This window comes from Haliotis cracherodii, unplaced genomic scaffold, assembly GCF_022045235.1.
Source record: "Haliotis cracherodii isolate W230 unplaced genomic scaffold, xgHalCrac1.p SCAF_16, whole genome shotgun sequence".
Lineage (NCBI taxonomy): Eukaryota > Metazoa > Mollusca > Gastropoda > Lepetellida > Haliotidae > Haliotis > Haliotis cracherodii.
The window spans coordinates 24484628-24506070 of NW_027266271.1; the positions used below are offsets into that span (position 1 = coordinate 24484628).

General features: G+C 38.9%; 2 protein-coding genes across 3 annotated transcripts; one reads left to right on the plus strand and one right to left on the minus strand.

Moving 5' to 3' along the window:
* Positions 1–127: 127 nt before the first annotated feature.
* Positions 128–6508, plus strand: LOC139463980 (gamma-glutamylaminecyclotransferase-like). Of its 2 annotated transcripts, XM_071245456.1 has the most exons (3): positions 128–472; positions 2166–2419; positions 5719–6508. In XM_071245456.1, exons 1-3 carry the CDS (start codon positions 269–271, stop codon positions 5747–5749), a joined length of 489 nt encoding a protein of 162 aa, XP_071101557.1. In that variant the 5' UTR covers positions 128–268; the 3' UTR covers positions 5750–6508. The 2 variants fall into 2 exon arrangements, with proteins under 2 accessions (XP_071101557.1, XP_071101556.1); XM_071245455.1 differs by lacking the exon at positions 5719–6508 and having other exon boundaries at positions 2166–4933.
* A 3546-nt stretch (positions 6509–10054) lies between these two features.
* LOC139463981 (protein CDV3 homolog) lies at positions 10055–21337 on the minus strand. Its single transcript, XM_071245457.1, has 5 exons — positions 21015–21337; positions 17564–17643; positions 15196–15320; positions 13402–13645; positions 10055–12466 (listed from the first exon to the last, which is right to left on the minus strand). The coding sequence occupies exons 1-5, from the start codon at positions 21213–21215 to the stop codon at positions 12367–12369; spliced, it is 750 nt and encodes a 249-aa protein (XP_071101558.1). The 5' UTR covers positions 21216–21337; the 3' UTR covers positions 10055–12366.
* Between the last annotated feature and the right edge of the window lie 106 nt (positions 21338–21443).

The following is a 21443-nucleotide window of genomic DNA, read 5'->3' on the forward strand; positions in this document are numbered from 1 at the left end:
ACCGGAAGTTTACAGTATTTCTCCCTACTGCGATGCCTACGCTAGTATGAGATTAACAAAGTTATAACGCACTGGGGTGGAGCTTTAAACAGCAAAGGGAGAGCACTCTAAAATATGTCACCGCTGATAAAGTGGAATCGTTTGGTTTGTCAGCCTTGACAGGAAGACGCTTTTTGTAAATTTGCATAATGTAGATATTTGACCCACTTTTCAGCTGGTTTAAACGCGCAGTCATCGTCATAGCGATAAGCTTTCGCATGTCCCAACGATGGCACAATCCACATGCAGACTGATTACCATGTTTGTCTATGGAACATTGCAAAAAGGACAACCCAACCATGTGCTGATGACAAATACAAACAACGGTGAAGCCAAATTTATTGGGAGAGGGCGTACAACGAAGAAGTACCCGTTGGTGATTGCATCCGAATATAACATACCATTCCTGTTGTATAAAGAAGGTCATGGGAAGGTATGTAGTCTTGGGTGTGTACTATGTGACATAGGGCGATCTAGTGTTGCTGGAGTAAGTAAGAATATATTTCAATAAAAATAAAACATGATAACTGAATAGATTTCTTTTAAGCATTAGGCACATTTTTTGGAAGATATGTATTGAACATTTTTAATAAGTTGTTTCGCTTTGTCTTTCATATTTCTCAAAGTGTCTTCTCTCAGCATCAATAAATGACTATAATCAAGTGCATATGTATAAATCTTTAGTGATACTGCCGTTTTTGTGTGTGATGTTTCGATGTCAAATATGTGTCTTCGGGAAGTCTACAGAAATTTCTGTTATGACTTCATCAGTAAATACTAGTAAGACAAGTCCTTTCTTCAATCACAAATTCACATGTCTGGGGTAAACTAGCTACAATGCAAAACTATTGAGGTCCCAAGGGGAATAAGCAGGTATCCAATTATATATACTGTATTCGACGTAATAAGCGCCCCGCTCTAATAAGCGCCCACCTCAAGATTTGCTAATATATTGGCTAGTGAACAATCCTAATTAGCACCCCTTCCGACCCCTATTATCACATAATACGCACTCGTGTGATATATTTATTATTGGCAATTAAATCCTGGAAAAATTTATCTGTCGTACATAAACATTTCAGGCTGTCAGCATAAACCACAATATGTATCTTTTAACACTGTTTTTTTTTTCACCACAATAATATTCTAATAAGAGCCCTCTATTTCTAGTTTTGAGAGCACCCTGGGCGCTTATTACGTCAAATACGGTAATCATGATAATCCCATATCACTTTAATATTCTCTCTAAAATATGCTCACTGAATTCTGACCAGATTTCAGACATGGCACTGTGCCATATCAAAAATGCCATTTTGTCTATATCCAGGGACAATAAATTATATTGAAAACTATCAAGAGAAAGCTATCAATAACCAATGTGAATGATAACATTTGAGTAAAGATTCTATGACATAAAAATGGGGCGGTCGGGTAGCCTAGTGGTTAAAGCGTTCGCTCGTCACGCCGAAGACCCGGGTTCGATTCCCGACATGGGTACAATGTGTGAAGCCCATTTCTGGTGTCCCCTGCCATGATATTTCTGAAAAATATTGCTAAAAGCGGCATAAAACAATACTCACTCACTATGACGTAAATCATCTGGAGCCCTGAGTTTAAACATATTTTTTCAACATGTGATAAAACAGTGATAATACAGTTACAGTGCATAGTTTTAGGGATGTGTATGATTTTGTATATGCTTGTCGTGAGAGGCGACTAACAGGATCGGGTGGTCAGGCTCGCTGACTTGATTGATGCATGTCATCGTATCCCAAATGCGTGGATCGATGCTCATGATATCAATCACTGGATTGTCTGGTCAAGACTCGATTATTTATGGACCGCAGTCATATAGCATGAATATTGCTGAGTGCAGCATTAAACAACAAACAAACAAAAAATAATTTTGTAATTATGAATTTCACACATGTATGAACATACTAATATTTATATTGTTTGATCAACTGTTGCGACATTTGCTTATAACACAACGTAACAGCAGCTGGTATGAATGTACTCAGTTTGCATGCCACAGGTTGGCATTATGTTATTTCTTCATCAGAACATATTTATATTTACAAATTCCATATTTTGGCATTATATTGTTACTAGTATTTGTTCTTCAGAACATTCAGGGTGAAATCTATGAAGTTGATGAACAGATGCTAGTCAAACTGGATGAACTGGAAGATCATCCCAATTTCTATGAACGAGAGCTGACAACCATCGATGTGACGCAGAATGCCAAGGGTGACCAGTTGTCAACCGAGAAAGAGTGCTGGTGTTACTTCTTGAAGAAATACAAGCCCAGGATGTTAGACCTACCCTACCTGGAGAGTTACGACTCTAACGGAGATCATGGCTTAAAATATGTAGAAAGGTGCGACCGAGTTGATGTCACCCACCGTGCCCGGAATGACGTGTATCAAGAATAAGTCAACACAAAACTAGTCGAGGATATTAAGTTGTACACAATACTAGGGGTGAAACGATACATCAAGGATACGATACGTATCATGATATATAGGTAATAATATGATACATATCGATGTACACATATTTACACCAAATTGCATGGAAAATTTTTGACTTTAGATTGTATCCTTGCATTAAAACTTACGATGCACTGGTGCACTGATGTATCGTTTCACCCTACACAATACTTTTGAGTACTCTTTCAAATGTTTTATTCCTTTACAGAAAAGAAAAATAACTGTTCTAGTCATGATAATTGTCAAGTAATCATGGTAACAGAACACATTTATTCGTTTCAATTACTGAGGATAATGTTAATTGTGATTACCGTATTCGACGTAATAAGCGCCCCTCTCTAATAAGCGCCCATGGCGGTATTTGCTTATATATTGGCTAGTGAACAATCCCAGTTAGCACCCCTTCCGATTGATCAATGTTCACAAGACTTATTAATTCGCGTACAATACGCACTCGTGTGTAATATGTACCCTTAATTATGGGCAATTAAATTCTAGAAAAATATATCTGTCGTACATTAACATTTCAGGCTATCAGCATAAACCACGAAATGTATCTTTCAACTCTGTTTTTTTCACCAAAATAATATTCTAATAAAAGCCCCCTATTTCTAATTTTGAGAGCGCCCTGGGCGCTTATTACGTCGATTACGGTAACTAGTAGTTTGACAGAACAGGCATTGTCTGTGGGCTATATACAAGTCCTGTGTTTATGCTTGTATATATTCAAGAAATGTGACTCACCAGGAGTAATGGGAGATTATGGGTGCTCGGATACAATAGTGCTCTGACGTCATAAAGACTTTTTGACATCAACTTACTTCAGTGAAGATCGCCATGCGTGATGTCATGTATCTCTGAAACAAATATGAACTGAAGCTTGTGAATTGTTTGTTTGTGTTTTATTTTTGTTTTCTATTATATCAAGAAAAGACAAAATGTGATTTTTTCACCCATAAGGTCCCTTATCTCATGGTTGGTCACACATATGATTCCTATGTTGAAACACTAGGTTAACCCAGAAATTGGTACCTACAGAGCTAAATTGTGAAATCCGTAAATAACCACACAAGGTCAATGAATATATAACAAAAGTATATTGAAACACACAGGATTAGGTTCACAATCACAAGAGGCAATGAAATGGTTTAAATATGTGTCTGCAGCAAGATATTATAACAGGCCCTATTATATAAATTGTTGCACTCAAAAATGTCCAGAATTTGTCACAGTCGAATCTGTTGAATGAGGCATGTGTTCCCCACTTGATTCCAGGAAACAGTTTTGGAAGCAGGCAATAAGTCAAATATTTTCTGATAGGTATCCCGTCCACACTGAGCAAACTGATAAGAAGCATGTCAGGTCATAAAGGAGGCCTCAAATCATCCTCATCTCACTCTTATATGGGTACAACACACCTTCTACCTTAGAATGTTTTGAATTATGTGGTGAATCATCTACCTGAGGCAAGGAAGTTAACTGACTATAAAAGTCCAGTTTCCAGTCTTGCTGAATCTGATTGGTCAATAGGAGGGACACAGAAGAGCCATGACTCATTATAGCCATTGGTGGCGCTACGATGGAGCCTGGAAACACCAGCCTTGTTCGGCAAGGGTGGAAAGTGGACTTTTATCGTCAGCTAACTCCCTTGCCTTGGGAAGGTGGTTGTGAATCAACAACTGTTCACATTATACCGGGAGGGTTATGAAGTCGTCAAGTGCTGGAACAGAGTTTGGACAATAAACAACTGCAACAAGGGGAAGTAACTCCAAACTACTAACTGCCAGGTCACTACCAAATCTCAATATTGTACGAGCGCTGCCATCAAGCTGCTGCCACTGAAAACATCAGAAATGATGCAACAGTAGAGACAGCTACTCTCCACTTCAAGAGAAGAAACTTTGAACATAGTGAAAACTATATTTAAAATGGACAGATTTTATTACATTTATTTTATGAGCATAACATACATATTGCCATTACACATGCATAATTAACAAAATTGCATGTGTGTGCTGGTCCAATCAACTGACTCTAGAAAGTGCATCTGCAATTACATTGTATTTGTCCCTGATATGTTTGATCTATTGTTTGGAGTTTGGACTATATGTTACAATCACAACTAAGGGAGGTAAATCCAAACAGCTGGCGGTCAAGGTCACCACGAAAGCTGGATATTGTAAAAGAACCTAACTGAAATTGCTGCCTCTTACAATCATCTGGAATAAACTTACACTGTCAAAATACAAATGTTGTACACTTGCCAATCTCAGGAATAAAAAGAACATATATTTGTTCAACAGTCAGAAAATGGCACCTTTTGTTTTCTATATATGTGATGAACCATGAGATAAGGGGCATTATGAGTGAGAAACCACATTTTATCTTTGTTTAAAAAAAACAAAAACAGCATCTTCAGGACACAATACTGCCATTCACAAGATTTAATTCATATTTGTTACAGAGATACACGACATCACACATGGTGATCTTCACTGAAGTAGGTTGACGTTAAACATCTTTATGACATCATAGCACAATTGTGTCCTACATTCCTAGCACCCATAATGTCCCTCTTCTCCTGGTGGGTCACATGTTTTAGACAATCATTTTCATGGAGATGATCTTCAGGGTAGGTCAGGATACGACATGCAACTTGAACACAACAGAACTGGTGTTTGTAGTATGTTGTGTGGATGTCCCAAATCACCAGCCTTACCATCTATACTATAACTTATAAGTAACAATCCTCGATTACCCAGTGCGTTGTATTTCCATTCGAATGTGATAAAACCCTCTGCCACCATAGCTTCGTTTTGAATTGATATCACCACCTTTATCATAGTCTCTATTTTTGCACAGAATCTTAAATTCTTTTAATATGCATATATGTATTCAAAATAAAAGGGAATTTTACATTCAAAAGGTCTCAAGAGTTGGGTACAAAATGTCCCATTGGGAATTGTTTGAGTCATATAGAGTGGATAATTGAGCATGTATCAGTAACTGTGAATTTAACAATTTACAATTTTGCTGACCAGTTTCAGAGTTATTCATAGTGATGATCCAATGCTGTTCAACTGCAGGTATATTAACCTACCTTTTCCAGTTAGTATGCAAATGTTGCTCTAACAGAATGACCAAATAACCCCAGTCCAAGCTGAAGTTTATTTTTTCTTTATTTCAGTGAGAATTTATCCGACCCTGACTGTATATGACTGACATGAAGAAGTGAGATAGAACAACACTACTGTATCCATCTGTGTACAGTGACACCCTCTCAAACACTGCCAACCATATACTCACTACAAGAAGTAAATAATACCTTTCTGTATCCCTTAATGTCCAGTGAGAGGCAGGGCAACAACAAGTACCATCTTTTAATGTGTTGGCATGACGCTGCAGGGGATCCAACCACTGACCTTCCATTCCCTCTGAGCAGGCGCCCTGTCCACTAGAAGCAGTCATGAGCAAAGGTTTTGGTTTTGTTTGTTGTTTAAAGCCACACTCAGCAATATTCCAGCTATATGACGTCAGTCTGTAAATAATCATGTCTAGACCACACAATTCAATGATTAATATCATGAGCATCAATCCACGCAATTTGGGATCAATGACATGCATCAACCAAGTCAGCAAGCCTGACCTCCCAATCCTGTTAGTCGTCTTTTACGGCAAGCATGGGTTGCTAAAGGTTAGTCCTAACCAGGATCTTCACGTGTCTCATGAGCAAAGAATATAGGAGGGAAAGTTGTACTTTGGCCAGGGGAACATTTAGGATCTTTGTTAATAGAATGGTGTATAATATACACACCTGTAAAATGTTAAGCACTGTTTAATACATATTTGTATATTTGTAAGCCATTTGTTTTTATTCATATCTTTCTTAAAGTTTTAATGACTAAGTCTACTTATTGTTCATCATATTGATAATCTAATAACATGTTTTGTGGCAAGTTCTTTGGGTACCCTTTCTGTTGCACCTCTGCTTTTTTATGTTGTTCAAAGCTATACCATGGTGACCCGTCAATTATCGAGTCAGGACTAGAAAATGTAGTTATTGGTATTTTGAGAAGTGTCGTCAGAAAATGATGTCACGCAATCAACCAAGTCGCAGAGCCTGACATCTGATCAATTTGGTTGCTTCGTATTACCAGCATAGGTTGCTGGGGACCAATTTAGCCCGGAATCCCCAGTGTACTTTCAACCATCTCTGGGACCAGTGTTCTAGTACCAACTACTCATCAGGGAATGATGGTATAATAGTCATCAACCCAAAGTAATGAGATGGTCGTGTTTCCAAAACATCACGGAAGTAAGGACATAGAGAATCTCACCCGAGCATTTTTTTATATCTAATATATATGCATGAGTCGATAAAAGTTTTAAACTCTGAGGCTTTAAATGGTTATCGAGTGTTGATAATATTTCATACTAAAAGACCCTAGTGTGAGATTTTATAATCATCCAATATAATTCTCCCAACTTCAGTCTGAACGGGGACACGGGTGCCCCAGTTGCATCCCTTGGGCACGCCAGAAACCTATGATTGTGGGTTCGAATCCCAGTTCGCCCTGATTATGTTTCTAGGTTTGTCAGCACCATACCCGTGCTTGTGGGTTTCACCGAAGTGGTAAACGTCCGAGACCTGCATCACTTTGGGCTTTTCTCCCATATTAAGCTGACACGCCGTGATATAACTAAAAATCACTCACTCAGTCTGAACAGTAATGGCTAGTGCCACGAGTGTAAAAAGTATAGCTATTCAGCAGAGAGATTAGTGTCATCATTGAAACTGATGCCATCACAATGGTTTAAAAAACATTGTGATGCAATTTCATTGCAGTGACAAATCAAAGCGATATCTTCTGCGGTGGCCAGTTTTGGATGAAAAATGGAAATAAAGCTTAGCCTTTTGCCATGATTCCAAACAAAGTTTGAAGACCTGGTGCAGTGTCTCCAAGTGGATGCTTTTGTTGCAGAATATGGTGGTAATTAGCTTCCAGTTTGCTACTTTCATGAGTGAGTGAGAGAGTTCAGTAGTCAGATGTGTTGGTTTATGTGGGAGGAAGGCCCACACCAAAATCAGGATGAATCTGAGATGCCCCCATGTCATTCGACCCATAAAGATCCGGGTTTGAACTTTAGCACTATGTCATCATGTTAATCCGGAAACCTGACCCAGACAATGGAGTCCTTGACTTATTAAGCTACGATCCATTCATAACTAACACGTGACAAACACAAAAACATATTTCGGTCTTACAAAAAGGTGACACGGCACTGTAGCTCACCTGTTAACAAAGGTCAACAAAGACATCCATTTACATTGATACTCAACTTTTTCCTGCATACACACAAGGCTTACAAACCTAATGAAGAAACAAACATGCCAACGTTCAGTTTCTTTAGTCCAGAAATTTCAGCCAAATGTTTCTGAGCCAAATGTGCATTGTGAAAGGAGTCAAGTGCATGGTCAAAACAAAAAGGTCAAAATCTTTTGTCAAGCCAAAAAACAGAACCTATGTGTTGAGTTCAACTTCTAATTAAACAAGTACCAGCTTTCATTACATTTTATACAAACACAAAATGGCTAAGTGATGGTTATAAATAGGTTTTTAAATATTGTCCAACATCTTGAACATTCCAGAAATTAGGGGTGTCATAATTTGTGGGAACAAGCATGTTTCAGCTTCAACGGTCCACTGGTTTAGAAGAAACTGATGGACTAACAGGCCATGATTTTAGCTAACCTGACTTCAGTTGAGCATAAAATGAAAAATTAACAGATCCAGGTGTTTGAAAAGTAGTAGGGTAGAGGGACTGATGTTTGAAACTTGGGGTTTCATGAGATTCCTTTAGTGACGCATTTGAAGTCCACGTATACAGATTCAACACAATAATTACAAAAGAAATACTAGTTCCAAGACGTTTATTGAGGCAACCAGATACATACCAAAGCACACAAGTAGCAACTGATGTATCTACAATCTACAGTCACCATTTCCTCAGTGTAACCTTGCATCATGTTCTCCCGACAAACAAAGTACATACCACAATGTAAACAAGATGTCAATACTTGCCAACTACATGTATATTTCTGTAAGTAGTCGACATTCAAATTTTAACTCAAGCCAATCTATATTTCAGTAACTGGTATGCTAGAAAGATATATTATCAGCTTCAGAAAGAGCTTCAAACATACAAGGCTTACATGAGAAACAGACATACGTTTAATGTTGCATGAAGTGAAGATCTCAGTAACATAAGAAACTAAATTGAAACTTTGGATCATTCTCTATTCGGGTGTGAAATGTGCATGCTTGGCTGCAACAATGGCTGTGCTTGACTATACCCCAGTTGGGCTGCTGGGTAAAAACATTCAAGATTAGGTTTTCTTGAAGTTTCTACCCAAATTTTAGCATAAAACATGTATGACTCCTTTTAGCAATTTTCCCCATTTGCTGGTCAGACAAACACAAGAACAAACCACAGTTGTGTTGAAGTAGGTCATTTCCAATGACAACTGATTTGCTATCAAAATACAGTGTAGCACAGACTCGAAAACATGGCAACAGCTGCTGAGACGATTAATACAAATGAACAAAAAACTATCAATGTGAATAATTATTTGCACATCAGTAAACCCCATCTAATTTGTACATATGAAAGTAAAATAACAAGGGTTTATACAAAGTCCTCTGAAGCTTCCAGAAATATGCTGATGTGCAGCAATTAACTATTCAGATAGAAGTATGATTTCAGCATCAGAACTATATTGGAGAAATTTGCAACAATGTTGACCTACACTATTCTGACTGCTTATGAAATGTTACTGTTCTTGGTTTACTGGACCATTCACGTCCTTGTAACTGACCCAGGCATTTTGGTGGCTTTCTGATACACACAGCTTTGTGGCTGCCTGAACTAAAACAGAACACAGCCCTCTCCATCTTCTGTAGTTTGATTAGGTCAGATTTTATTAAGATACCAGTCAAACAAGTTGCATCCATGCAAAAATTTCTTGAGAAGTCTGTCACTGCTCAAACTCAATTTGACGAGAGTTACTTCCCTCGTCAATGCTTAATGTCCTGTTCTCTTGAACTTGCAAATGTGAAGATCCGTCATCAATTCTGAAGTACTCGTCTTGTTCATCATACACAAATCAAGAGATTATACGGACCTAAGCTATGTGTAATCATAAACATCTTTTCTTACATTCAAACACATCAATAGAGACATACACTAACATCCAGACTTGGGGCACATTACATAGGTGTTTCCCAGACCAAGTGGACCATTCAAGTCCCATTCACGCTGCATAACCCATGGCATGTCACACATGAAGAGGTTCAGATGGCCTTCTGTACCAGGTGTACAGGGCACATGTAGAGCCACAGAGGTTTGACTTGAACGGTACTGCACAGCTTGTATCGCAGAAGCATGTTCCCCAGCAGGTTATCAAAATACAATACGGTGTTACAAATTACTGCAAATGTTCCATTCTTTCCAACAGGGTGCTCTTCTTTTTTTTTTTATATCTTAAAGGGCACCAAGACTCCATCTAACTGACACTTCAGAGTCCAGAGTCTCCCTTTAATACCTGTCACTTGAATACTCCCAAGGACTTACATCAGTGATGTATGTGTGATAGTGGACACATTTGCTGAAACTGCTGAATGACAAACAATTTTATAATGATGTATTAACAAAAATACAACCCCTGTAGTGCTCTTCTTTTAGAGGTAATGTGTTTTGCATGTTGTTTTCCACCTGAGCAAGCAGTTTGAACAAAATGTGTTCGCTTACAAATTAAAAATATGCTTTAATCATCAAGTGCTGTTAACAATATTTCAGTCAAATGGTAATGTTAGTTTAATGTTGGAGGAAGGCCCAAAGCAGCACATTCATAAATGTCTGGAATAATGATGACACCCGCAAGCTGACAGGTGGCAAGCTGACAGGACAAGCTGAGTGATAAGGAGCATTATCAGGCAAAAGGCTGATACCAGCAGCTAAGGGACACAACTCTTCACAGAAAGTTTAGTCACTGTAGGGTCACCTGTCCCCTAAATGGAAGCCAGTACTTTGTAGACAAGAGAAAAATAAAATTCATAGAACAACAGGACTCATAAATATGGTAACTACAGAACCAATGTTACAAAGAAGGATGCAAATAGCCAGAGTCACTCTGTCTAATGTTAAAAGTATCCTAAGGGAAAGTAGAATTTAGATCTTAGGGAATGTCCCTATAGGTTCTCACTATTGGTCTAATAAACGTTTATGGATAAGTTACATCTCCTGCCTGAAAGTCTCACCCTAACACTGTCCCATCAACCAACATTGGACTATGCAACCGATATAACAAAGTTATACACAAAACACGACAAGACACTGTCGAACATAAGTTTTACTTTACCCAGTTGACTGATTGTCTTTAATACATGCTAGCTATGAGATTACAGTCAGGGATTGCTTTGACATTGGTGGCCTCGAGTCTCCAGGAATAAAAGATAACACAGCAGAAATAAAACAAACATCCAGATTCAAATGCATTAACTGATCGTTTCAGGTAAAACATTCCCAATGATTCAAAAATATTTGTGATATTTTTTTCATTTTTTATGCATACTAATTAAAATTAAAACACACCAAATGCATCAAAGACAACTTTAGAAAACCAGAAAACATTTTCACATAATTATGATGTGTCTCCAAGCATTAGTAACTACTAAACAAGAATGCTGACTTGACACCATAGACAGGTCAGTGATGAGAATCAACATTGCCAATTTTCATATATACAAACATCCATGTGATATACTTTGAAGAGCTTGAGCAGCTTGGCCCCAATAATATTAATAACCCATGTTTAACTAACTCTCACAAGCGGGGCTGGTACATGACATAACAGCTTAGCTTAACAATTGCCTTTGTACAATATGTATACTCGGCCCCATTGAACTAGTTACTTGTCATATGGCACCTTCATTTGTACACAATAGTCAGCATGCCGATTGGACGCAGGTTATCAGGTGTTTTTTTACAACTCAACATCCTCCATCATGTCTCTGAACCCTTATATAAATTCAGCAACATTCTCAGTATGTTACACATTCGAGTCAAAATTGACTTTAAAAACCCACTAGTAATTCATTTAGGGCCTCAGTTGAATATGATGCACCCTAAGGTACAATACACTGAAATATAGAAACAATAATTACCAAAACAATTATTTCACTTTCTTAAATTCGTATCATTTGCATGCTATAGTCGATTCACTAGGACAGTTGTCGCCTCAGTCCATTGTAACTCCAGCGGCTGCATACGTCGCCCTAACATGTCCCAGGATCCCATCACTGCCAACAGCATGATGGGTGCAAGTCCAACAAGACACACTTTGTAGGAAACTCCTTACATATAACATGTATAACACATCATAATATACCAAGGAATCTGACCAGTTTAGGTCAATAGCTCAAATTCAATAACATATCAAGTAAACACAATTAGGCCATAACATATAAGTTTCAGATGTTCAATCCTATGGTACTCTTACAGGGATCAAAAGCATTACATATATGGTTGTAACCTAGTTTTCATAAAAACAAAATAAAAGATGTCAAGGGAATTAAATAATTACTGAATACCTGAAAACTTATTTATCATGGCCGAAACAATGTCCCTCACTCCATTAAAGGAGTAGAGACCAAGGTCATCACATAGCAACCATGTGAGTAGCACTTTGAAAACAAAACATATCTCATAATATATGTATGTATATATAATATTTATATATAAAACTGTATTTGACAAAAGACGTGGCCTAGAGTGTTTAATCTTGGAGTGCTGCAAACTTGTTTTCCAGAGATAGCTGCATTCCACGTTTACTCCCTGGATGCTCGTAGTTGGCTTCTTGAGCATCCTGGAATCCACTGAAAGAAAATAATTCTTACTGTAACTGTTGATGTATTACCTGTTCACGAATCACAAGGAGTGAGTGAGTGAGTATGGTTTTACGCTGCTTTTTGAAATATTCCAGCAATATCACGGCGGGGGACATCAGTAATGGGCTACACACATTGTACCCATGTCGGGAATCGAACCCAGGTCTTCGGCGTGACGAGCGAACGCTTTAACCACTAGGCTACCCGACCGCCGCCAAATCACAAGGACATGTAACCATGGTACAGATAGAACGACAAAAAGTAACATGCATATTAAAAGCATCTTTTGTAGCCTCAATATGAATAGTCTTGACACACTTCAGCTCAAGTTGAGAGGCATGGCACATCCCACAGCATATCAGCCTTATGTGGGAGTAAATACCAAAATGACAGACGCTCTAGATGTTTAAGAAAAGTGAACAGGCACAGGTATGGTGCTGAGAGACCAAGGATGATATTAGGTCGCATTGAACCCCAGATCATGTGTCATTTAAAAAAAGACTGAGTGAGTAAGTTGGGTTTATGCTGTTTTGAACAGTATTTCAGTTATGTCATCTTTATATCGAAAGAAAGCCCTAAGTGAAGCAGGTCTCAGGCATTTACCACTTTGGTGAAACCCAAAAGCATGTGGATGGTGCTGACAAACCTAGAAACATTAACAGGGTGAATCGGGATTCAAACCCACAATAAAACGTTTCTGACATGCCCAAGTGATGCAACTTCGGACAGCAAACTGTGGATTGGCAACCTGTGCCCCGAAAACTAATACAAAGAGCCACAATTGCATGAAACAAATAACTAAACATAATAAATAAATATTATTGCTTAGACGCTTTAATTAATGAGTGAACCAAATAATTCACCACACATACTGTATTGTTCTAAGATGTAGCGGGTTTGTCAGTTCAAGGGAGGTAACTTACTCATTCCTTCCACCTCCAAGAGTTGGGAAATCCACTTCGCTCTTGATATTGGGAGCTTCCTTTTTCCGCCTGATAGCTTGTGCACTACTTGCAGGAGTTGAGCCCCCACCACCGGAAGATCGTGCACCAGGAGGGACATATTTACCGGTTGTTTTGACAGGAGCCTCTTCTTTAGGCTTCGGTGGCTGAGGAGCAGGCTCGGGTTGGGCCCCGCCTCCTAGCATTGGGGCTGTGCCAGGAGCTACTGCAATAGAACATACATGATGATTTACATGGGGTCAATGCTATCTTATCTTAGAAGATACTAGACATTACTATTTCTGATTGTTTCTTAACTTCACAATTGGCAATATTCCAGGTAAATGATAGTGGTCTGTGAATAACTGAGCCAGGACCAGACAACCTATCAGACAACGAGGCAAGGGAGTTAGTTAATTGATTATAAAAGTCCAGTTTCCACCCTTGCTGAACTAGACTAGAATTATGGAGTTATATTTTGGCAGGACCAGCGAGTCAATGCTCAGTCCAATCAAAATCGTGTAACGAAATCAACATACAGTTCGTAAACTGCCATGCAGATTTCGGTCAATATTGGATATCGACCTATTGGTCAATAGGACGGACATAGAAGGGACATATCTCAAAATAGCCACAATCCAACCCAGATATTCCGGCCTAGCTTGGCAAGGTTGTTTCAGACCTTTACAGTCATTTATCTCCCTTGCTTCAGGAAGATGCAGACAACCCAGAGACTGACATCACAAGCAGCGATATATACCCAATTGGGATATGACGACTTGCAGCCTCAAGCATGGGTTGCTGAAAAACAAATCAGGATATTGATCCACATTCAGGTCTACTGTTGGAGTCTGACATCCTGGTAATGTTTCACACTGACAACCGAAACAATTATACCATCCTTGATACTTTGACAGGGACACAAGGAATCCCTGGAAAGTTACCGGTACAAGTCATTTCTTACTAGTCACCAGCTGTAACATAAAAGAGAACAAAGACATTCTCCATTACAGCTTTACTGGACACTATGTTTGGTCCATCTCTTTTCAGACTTTAACAATGTCATTGCTTATTGCTAAAATAACACTTTTTATTTGTTTACAAAGCCTGTACACTTCTTATAGGACTCCACATCAGCTAAACCGCTGATCGTCCATAACGCTCATCAATTATTTGGACCCCCAAGGTAGCGAGGGATTCATTGAAATATTATTTGACATGTCCTCATCAGACTAAATGGCCTCACTTTCTGTCCAGAATATCCTGTGTTATCATAGCATGATGGTGCACAACCAGCTCGGTCACATGCCCAAATCATTAAAGCTTCAAATACAAGTAACAAAAGCACTCAACATTTGCCCAGGACCACATTTTTGACTAAAGATCTCTTTATGATGTCCTTCAGTAGTTCTTGATGCTGCTGACAAACCTCCACTAGCTGTCAGGCATGAACCCGTGAGGAAGCAACCTACCTTGCGGTTGACCCGATGAGGACACAGCCCATGGTCCGGAGGCTGCACCCTGTCTGTCCTTGAGGAAGCAACCTACCTTGCGGTTGACCCGATGAGGACACAGCCCATGGTCCAGAGGCTGCACCCTGTCTGTCCTTGAGGAAGCAACCTACCTTGCGGTTGACCCGATGAGGACACAGCCCATGGTCCAGAGGCTGCACCCTGTCTGTCCTTGAGGAAGCAACCTACCTTGCGGTTGACCCGATGAGGACACAGCCCATGGTCCAGAGGCTGCACCCTGTCTGTCCTTGAGGAAGCAACCTACCTTGCGGTTGACCCGATGAGGACACAGCCCATGGTCCAGAGGCTGCACCCTGTCTGTCCTTGGGTTCTCCATCTTCCCCTTCTTCCATCTCCTCGGCCTCCTCACGCTCATCCTCTTCCTCCTTGCTGTTAACAGAGCCAAGGTAATACAGGGCATTGACACAAGGCCATACGGGGGTCACAGCCCTAATTAAGGAGTCAGCCAGGACCTTTCAACAAGTTCCTGATTAGACACCAGGGAAAGTAAGGCAATGATTTCTTTCTTTGTTGTTTAACGCCGCACTCAGGCAATGAAAGATGCCGAAAGGAAGGGTTGAAGGAAGAAAGGAAAGAAGGAAGGAATGAAGGTTGGTTTGTTTGTTGTTTAACGCCGCACTCAGCAATATTCCAGCTATATGACGGCGGTCTGTAAATAATCGAGTCTGGACCAGTGATTGATATCATGAGCATCAATCCACGCATTTGGGATCGATGACATGCATCAACCAAGTCAGTAAGCCTCTCCACCCGATCCCGTTAGTCGCCTTTTACGGAAAGCAGTCACCTTTTACGGCAAGCATGGGTTGCTGAAGACCTATTCTAACCCGGAATCTTCACGGGTCGAAGGGATGAAGGAAGGGAGGAAGGAAGGGTTTTTTATGTTCAAATTTGGGATTCTTAATTTCAGAGGTTTTTTAACATTGTATTTTAGCATTGGATAAATGTAAAAATAAGCCATTAAGCCTTATCTTTATTGGTCCTGTTATTCAAATAGCTACTCTTGATAAATCCTAGATGTCATTGAAGTTTAAGGTGTCTTACAGTAAATTACACCACCATACACTGCTGCATTCCATATTATTGTTATTAAAGTTGCCTGTTGTAAACCAGTGGTCACTATTGGCAGTAATGTTTCAAAACATCGATTCTCAAATGAACCATCATGACCATGGTAACCAAATATGCTGTTAGACAGATAAAAGGAATGTGTATCAGTTGATCGCAAAATTTACCGACAGTTACATTCAGTAAAACATCAGTATACAACCATTCATTGGGTTTTAAATGATTTACAGGGATCGTGATAATACAGGTTTTCAAGTTAAAAAACCCAAATGTAAAGAAACATTGGACATCCAATAAAAATCAAAACCCAAAGGTAAAATGCCAAAAATTTCTATGGAGAGATTAGTGAGCCTTAATTAGTATCAACTACAATCAGTAATCAGTCTCATCAATCAGTAGTGCACTAACATTGTCACAGCTTACAGTTCCTCAACTGTTTCTGTGGTTTTCGGACATGTGTTGCCAAAATGTATCACCAGATCAACCCTGATCTGAAATATCAATTGTCTTGTTGTCTGCGTATGTTCTTTACACATTTCAAGCAATGTAATTTGCTTAAGTTGACATGTTATTTATTGAAAAGGCGTCGATGAGATGACTGGAAGGCAACGCCTGAAACACTCCAGTTTTCAAGGAATATGCCACAATGCTGCAAAACTTGTTTCTTCTATTCATGCTCTCTATGAAAATCCAAATTCATATAGTTGACAGTTTAAGTTTCCTAGTTGATAAGAATTTGAGTACCAAACACCCACAAGCTCTAGCACTGAGAACATGGTGAATGTAATGTAGATATAAGAAATATAAGAAAAGTAGGGGAAACCAAAATGGCAGATAAGGTTCTGCGAGTGAACAACTACATTTAACAAATTTCAGCAATCCCTTGTAATCACATTACCATGTCTTACTGGCTACAAGTGATGTATATCCAGCTCAGCCATACGATATGTGATAAATATACTGATGCACAATGAAATCGCATATTCAACTTTACTTCGAAGGACAAGAAAATGACTTGCATGAAAAAGGATGATGAATGCATAATAAAATGACACTGTTCACTACTCATGCTACTAGCATCAAATGCCTAATACGCAGAACTTAATTTGACTTTTGTGGCCATTTTGTGAAATATTACAAAAACTTGAACGTGCATGTTCACTGTTTCAGTATATATGAATGGCAACCCTAATACCAAGATGTACTACCATATCCCCTTATCATACAAATTAATGGTTTTGGTTTGGTTTGTTGTTTAACACCCACTCAGCAATATTCTAGCTATATGACGGCGGTCTGTAAATAATCGAGTCTGAACCAGACAATTCAGTGATTGACAACACGAGCATCGATCCACGCAGTTGGGACCGATGACCTGCCGTCATACCCGATCCCGTTAGTCGCCTTTTACGACAAGCGTAGTCGCCTTTTACTGCAAGCATGGGTTGCTGAAGAACTATTCCACCCCGGATCTTCATGTGCCCCACCTTAATGGAATGAAACATATAAAATACAGTCTATAAAAATAGGTCAATAACACTAACGTTATCTGTAGATTTTGTATCCTTAAGCCACTGTAATCTTTTTCAGTTTCATCTTGAAAGTCTATCCATTCTTCATCATCCTGCAATGAAAAGGGGGTAAAAATTAGTATAACAGTATGAGTATTGTCAACAATAGTGTCTAAGAATAATTTGGCATCAGGTCAGGGGACCCCCAATAATTAATTATAAGGGTCTTTGCAGGCAATGTGAGGTGTAGTGAAATGATATGGTGTAGTGTACTGTACATTTGGACAATTACTTAAGAGCCTGGAATGAAACAATGATCACGTGGACAGTGGTCATGGCTGATGGACAAAAAACACACACCATAACTGCTCTAATACAATAGTAGGTACAATGAATATTATCTTTTGGGATGAAGTACATTTTTTCCTCCTTAGTCTATTCTCTACCTGTGTGCGTACTGGACACACATTCGTGCATAGCCCTGTTGCATGACCATGAATACCGTATTCGACGTAATAAGCGCCCACGGCTATATTTACTAATATTATTGGCTAGTGATCCAAATTGGCATCCCTTCCAATTGATCAATGTACACAAGACTTATTTTTTTGCGTATAATACGCACTCGTGTGTTATATGCACCCTTAATCATGGGCAATTAAATTCTGGAAAAATATATCTGTCGTACATAAACATTTCAGGCTGTCAGCATTAACCACGAAATTTATCTTTCAACTCTGTTTTTTTCCACCAAAATAATATTCTAATAAGAGCCCCCTATTTCTAATTTTGAGAGCGCCCTGGGCTCTTATTACGTCGAATACTGTAATAATTTTATGTTCTTCAGCATGTTCAGTGAAAACAAATTACCAGTACCCAGAAGCAGTGTTTGAAAGTAAGTGGGTTCCTAGGGTCGACCGCTACAGTATGGAATAAATCGCTTCCTAATATGTTGCATATTTTCCAAGATGTTACCAGTTTTATTCATTATTTGAACACAATTTGCATATTAACGATATATATATGAAGAAATGACTGGTTGAAATTTAAAATATAGCTGACAATTACAGATGGTAAGTTACCAACTGTGTACTCACTAATATGGTCATATCACATTCTGTAACTTCTAAGCTCTCACCTACCAGCACCAAAATGTATTGACTTGGAAGGTACACTGGTACATGTAATTAGGAATGATTTAATGCTGCTTTCAACAATACTCCTGCACTACCACAGGAGGGGATCAGCTTTAAGTTTTTGGTATAATGCCGAATGGGATTGAACCCCCAAACTTCACTCTCCGGGAGGTCTGTTGAAAGTGAAAGTAATATGAGGACTCTGGTATCATCCTTCAAGTTCAAACATGTTAAAACTAAATAGTGTTACAGTAAGCATGGCTATAGATTAATCGGAGCACCATAAGAATACAGTACCACAACTTCTCATGAGGATGGTCTCTGCCGTAGGTCACATGTCTCAAAGACAAGCATCCAGTTTTTGTGAGAATCCGTCAGACACGAACTCGCGACCTTCGGATTGTTAGCCCAACAGGTAACCGACTGACCTACGTCCACACTGTGAAACAAAGTGCAAATTTACCTAGTCATGCCTACTACGTTACGAAACTGAACGAAAAGGGTCGAATAGGTGACGGACCCTTACGAAGGTTACGGGTAGGCATGGTGTCTCGTGACTTTAGTATATCAACACTTACGAATGATCCCGATGCCATTTGGCACACTTGTCCCATTCCGTAACCTACAAGATACTGAGTGGCGAGGAATGATCCGATATGGCGCAAACTGAAAACGGCTCCAGGCGTCAGATGTCAAACTCGTGAGTACGCATGAATGACGTGTTATTTAATAATTCGTCAGGTGGATTTTGTGACAGAAAAGTGTGGTAGGGAACACTGTAAGGATGATGTGGATAATAGTAAGGAACGAGGGAGGCATGTGCATGGCTAGCGACGACAACGGTGAGTTCGTTTTTTGAATCAGTACTGAAAAAATGTAGCCGGTGAAAGTGGCTTGTGTGAATGTTCCAGGACAGTTTCCAGTAGCCAAAGTATTCAACACAAATCCTTTTCATTCTTTTTACTCAATGTTTTTATGGGAAGAATATTAGGAGACGCTAGTGAATCTATAATAGAAACTAAACGGGTAGATTTACCGAACCCTAATGATCGCCAAGGGATGATTTGATCATAAAGGGGATCCAAGGGCTAAGGACAGAATTTGGGTTATCTAATAGCCACTAAACGGGTACCTAACCATAAGGATCGAAAACGGGCGATTGATTGTAAAGGGGATCAAAGGGCTAAGGATAGAGTTCGGGGTAACCTACCCTAACACTAGCGATATTTGGATGTGTTCAGCGCCAATATATTATCCCTAATAAACTACATTCTTGTGCACAATAATGAAAATTAATGCACCGAAAAAATAATATATGTATATTAGTTCCCATTCTTAACCCTTTTAAAAAGCCCCTTGAATTACCATGATTATGAGACAAACGAAATAAAAAATATATAAAAAAAATAAAAAAAATAAAAGTGCTTTCGTAAACTAGCGGTTGCTATAAAATGCGCCGCCGCAGGCTATATTCAGTAAACAAATATTCAAAACTCTCCACAGTGCTTGGCGTATTCAATGACATTTCGTGTAGAGATGATAGATCACTGGGAGGAGCTTATGCACACTCAATGACCCATGATGTCACAGGGCATTGTTTCGCCGGTGTGACTGGCAACAAAATACTACAAATTATGTCATAGGGTATTGTCACGTGTTTGAAAAGTTTGTGGTACTGTATTCTAAAGGTAGGCCGATTAATCATGTGTTATCTATGTTATTGGAACCAGCACATTCTCAACACAAACAACACATGCAAAAAGCAAATGTGGTAGTTTGATTCAGCAGTGTTCAGTGAACAGAGGTATTTTGTTAGTTATAATTCCCAAGCAGTTTTAGAAATGAACATGCAAACACTATGCTATAGTGACAATCAAAATATTTAATTCCCAAAGTTTGCATTGACCCCAATATTTCCAAATTCAATGCTACTTTTATTAACATATACGAAGTAATTTGGTTTGGGTTACATTTTGCAAACTTGATATCACCTAATCTGATAACCAACGCTGCTTCTTTCTGTTATTTTTTTTTATCTTTAGTTTCAATGGTTTGCCCTATTGTTTTCAGTCATAATCATGATAATCATGTTTGATACCAATACTTGAAATTCATCATAGTCTTCTGAAGAACAAAACTATATTAAAACAAATCGAGAAAAAAATCATAATGATAATGAGTGATGATGGCAATCATAAGAATGTCAGGATGGCAATATTGTTTGCAAATAAACCTGTGACCAACTGTTGTCCCAAAGTTGGGGCATGAAATAACCATATGGAAGGCTGGCCAGCTTGCTTTGCAGGCAACTAAAATAACACTCATCCAAGCAGAATATAATTAAGAACCTCTACTTTTCTCGTCGACCCCTGCGAAGTATTGGAAGAAGTCTGGCTCTTCTCCTTGTCCCTTTTTTTCCTCTCCTTTTTAGGTTTCGATTCATCCGTCTTTTCCAGAACGTCCCCAACAGCGGGTATTATTTTTGCCTTGGATTTCTTTTTACTTTTGTCTTTCTTAGCAAAGAAATCGTCAAGACTTGCTTCTGCCATCTTTAGTTCTTAGTCTATACACACAAAAATAGGAATATGATGTACTGTTTCTGCCAAAATCGGCGAATAGAATCGGAAAACTGTCGACCATGCGGCCTGCCGACTCCATGCGCAATTCTCACGTGACAGGATCGCAGTTAATGCAGTTCCGGTCTAAATTTCGAAAAAAATTACTTGTTAACTTATGATGTTATTTTGCGCCTTTTTTTGTTATAATATTTATAATAA

Excerpts from the sequence above, each read along its gene's own strand:
- LOC139463980 (XM_071245455.1), top strand. The coding sequence starts at position 269 with ATGGCACAATCCACATGCAGACTGATTACCATGTTTGTCTATGGAACA. Across the intron at positions 473-2,165 it reads ATAAAGAAGGTCATGGGAAG|AACATTCAGGGTGAAATCTA; the intron begins GTATGTAGTCTT and ends TTTGTTCTTCAG.
- LOC139463981 (XM_071245457.1), bottom strand. The coding sequence starts at position 21,215 with ATGGCAGAAGCAAGTCTTGACGATTTCTTTGCTAAGAAAGACAAAAGT. Across the intron at positions 17,644-21,014 it reads GGTCGACGAGAAAAGTAGAG|GATGATGAAGAATGGATAGA; the intron begins GTTCTTAATTAT and ends TTTTCATTGCAG. Across the intron at positions 12,467-13,401 it reads CTTGGAGGTGGAAGGAATGA|TGGATTCCAGGATGCTCAAG; the intron begins GTAAGTTACCTC and ends ATTTTCTTTCAG.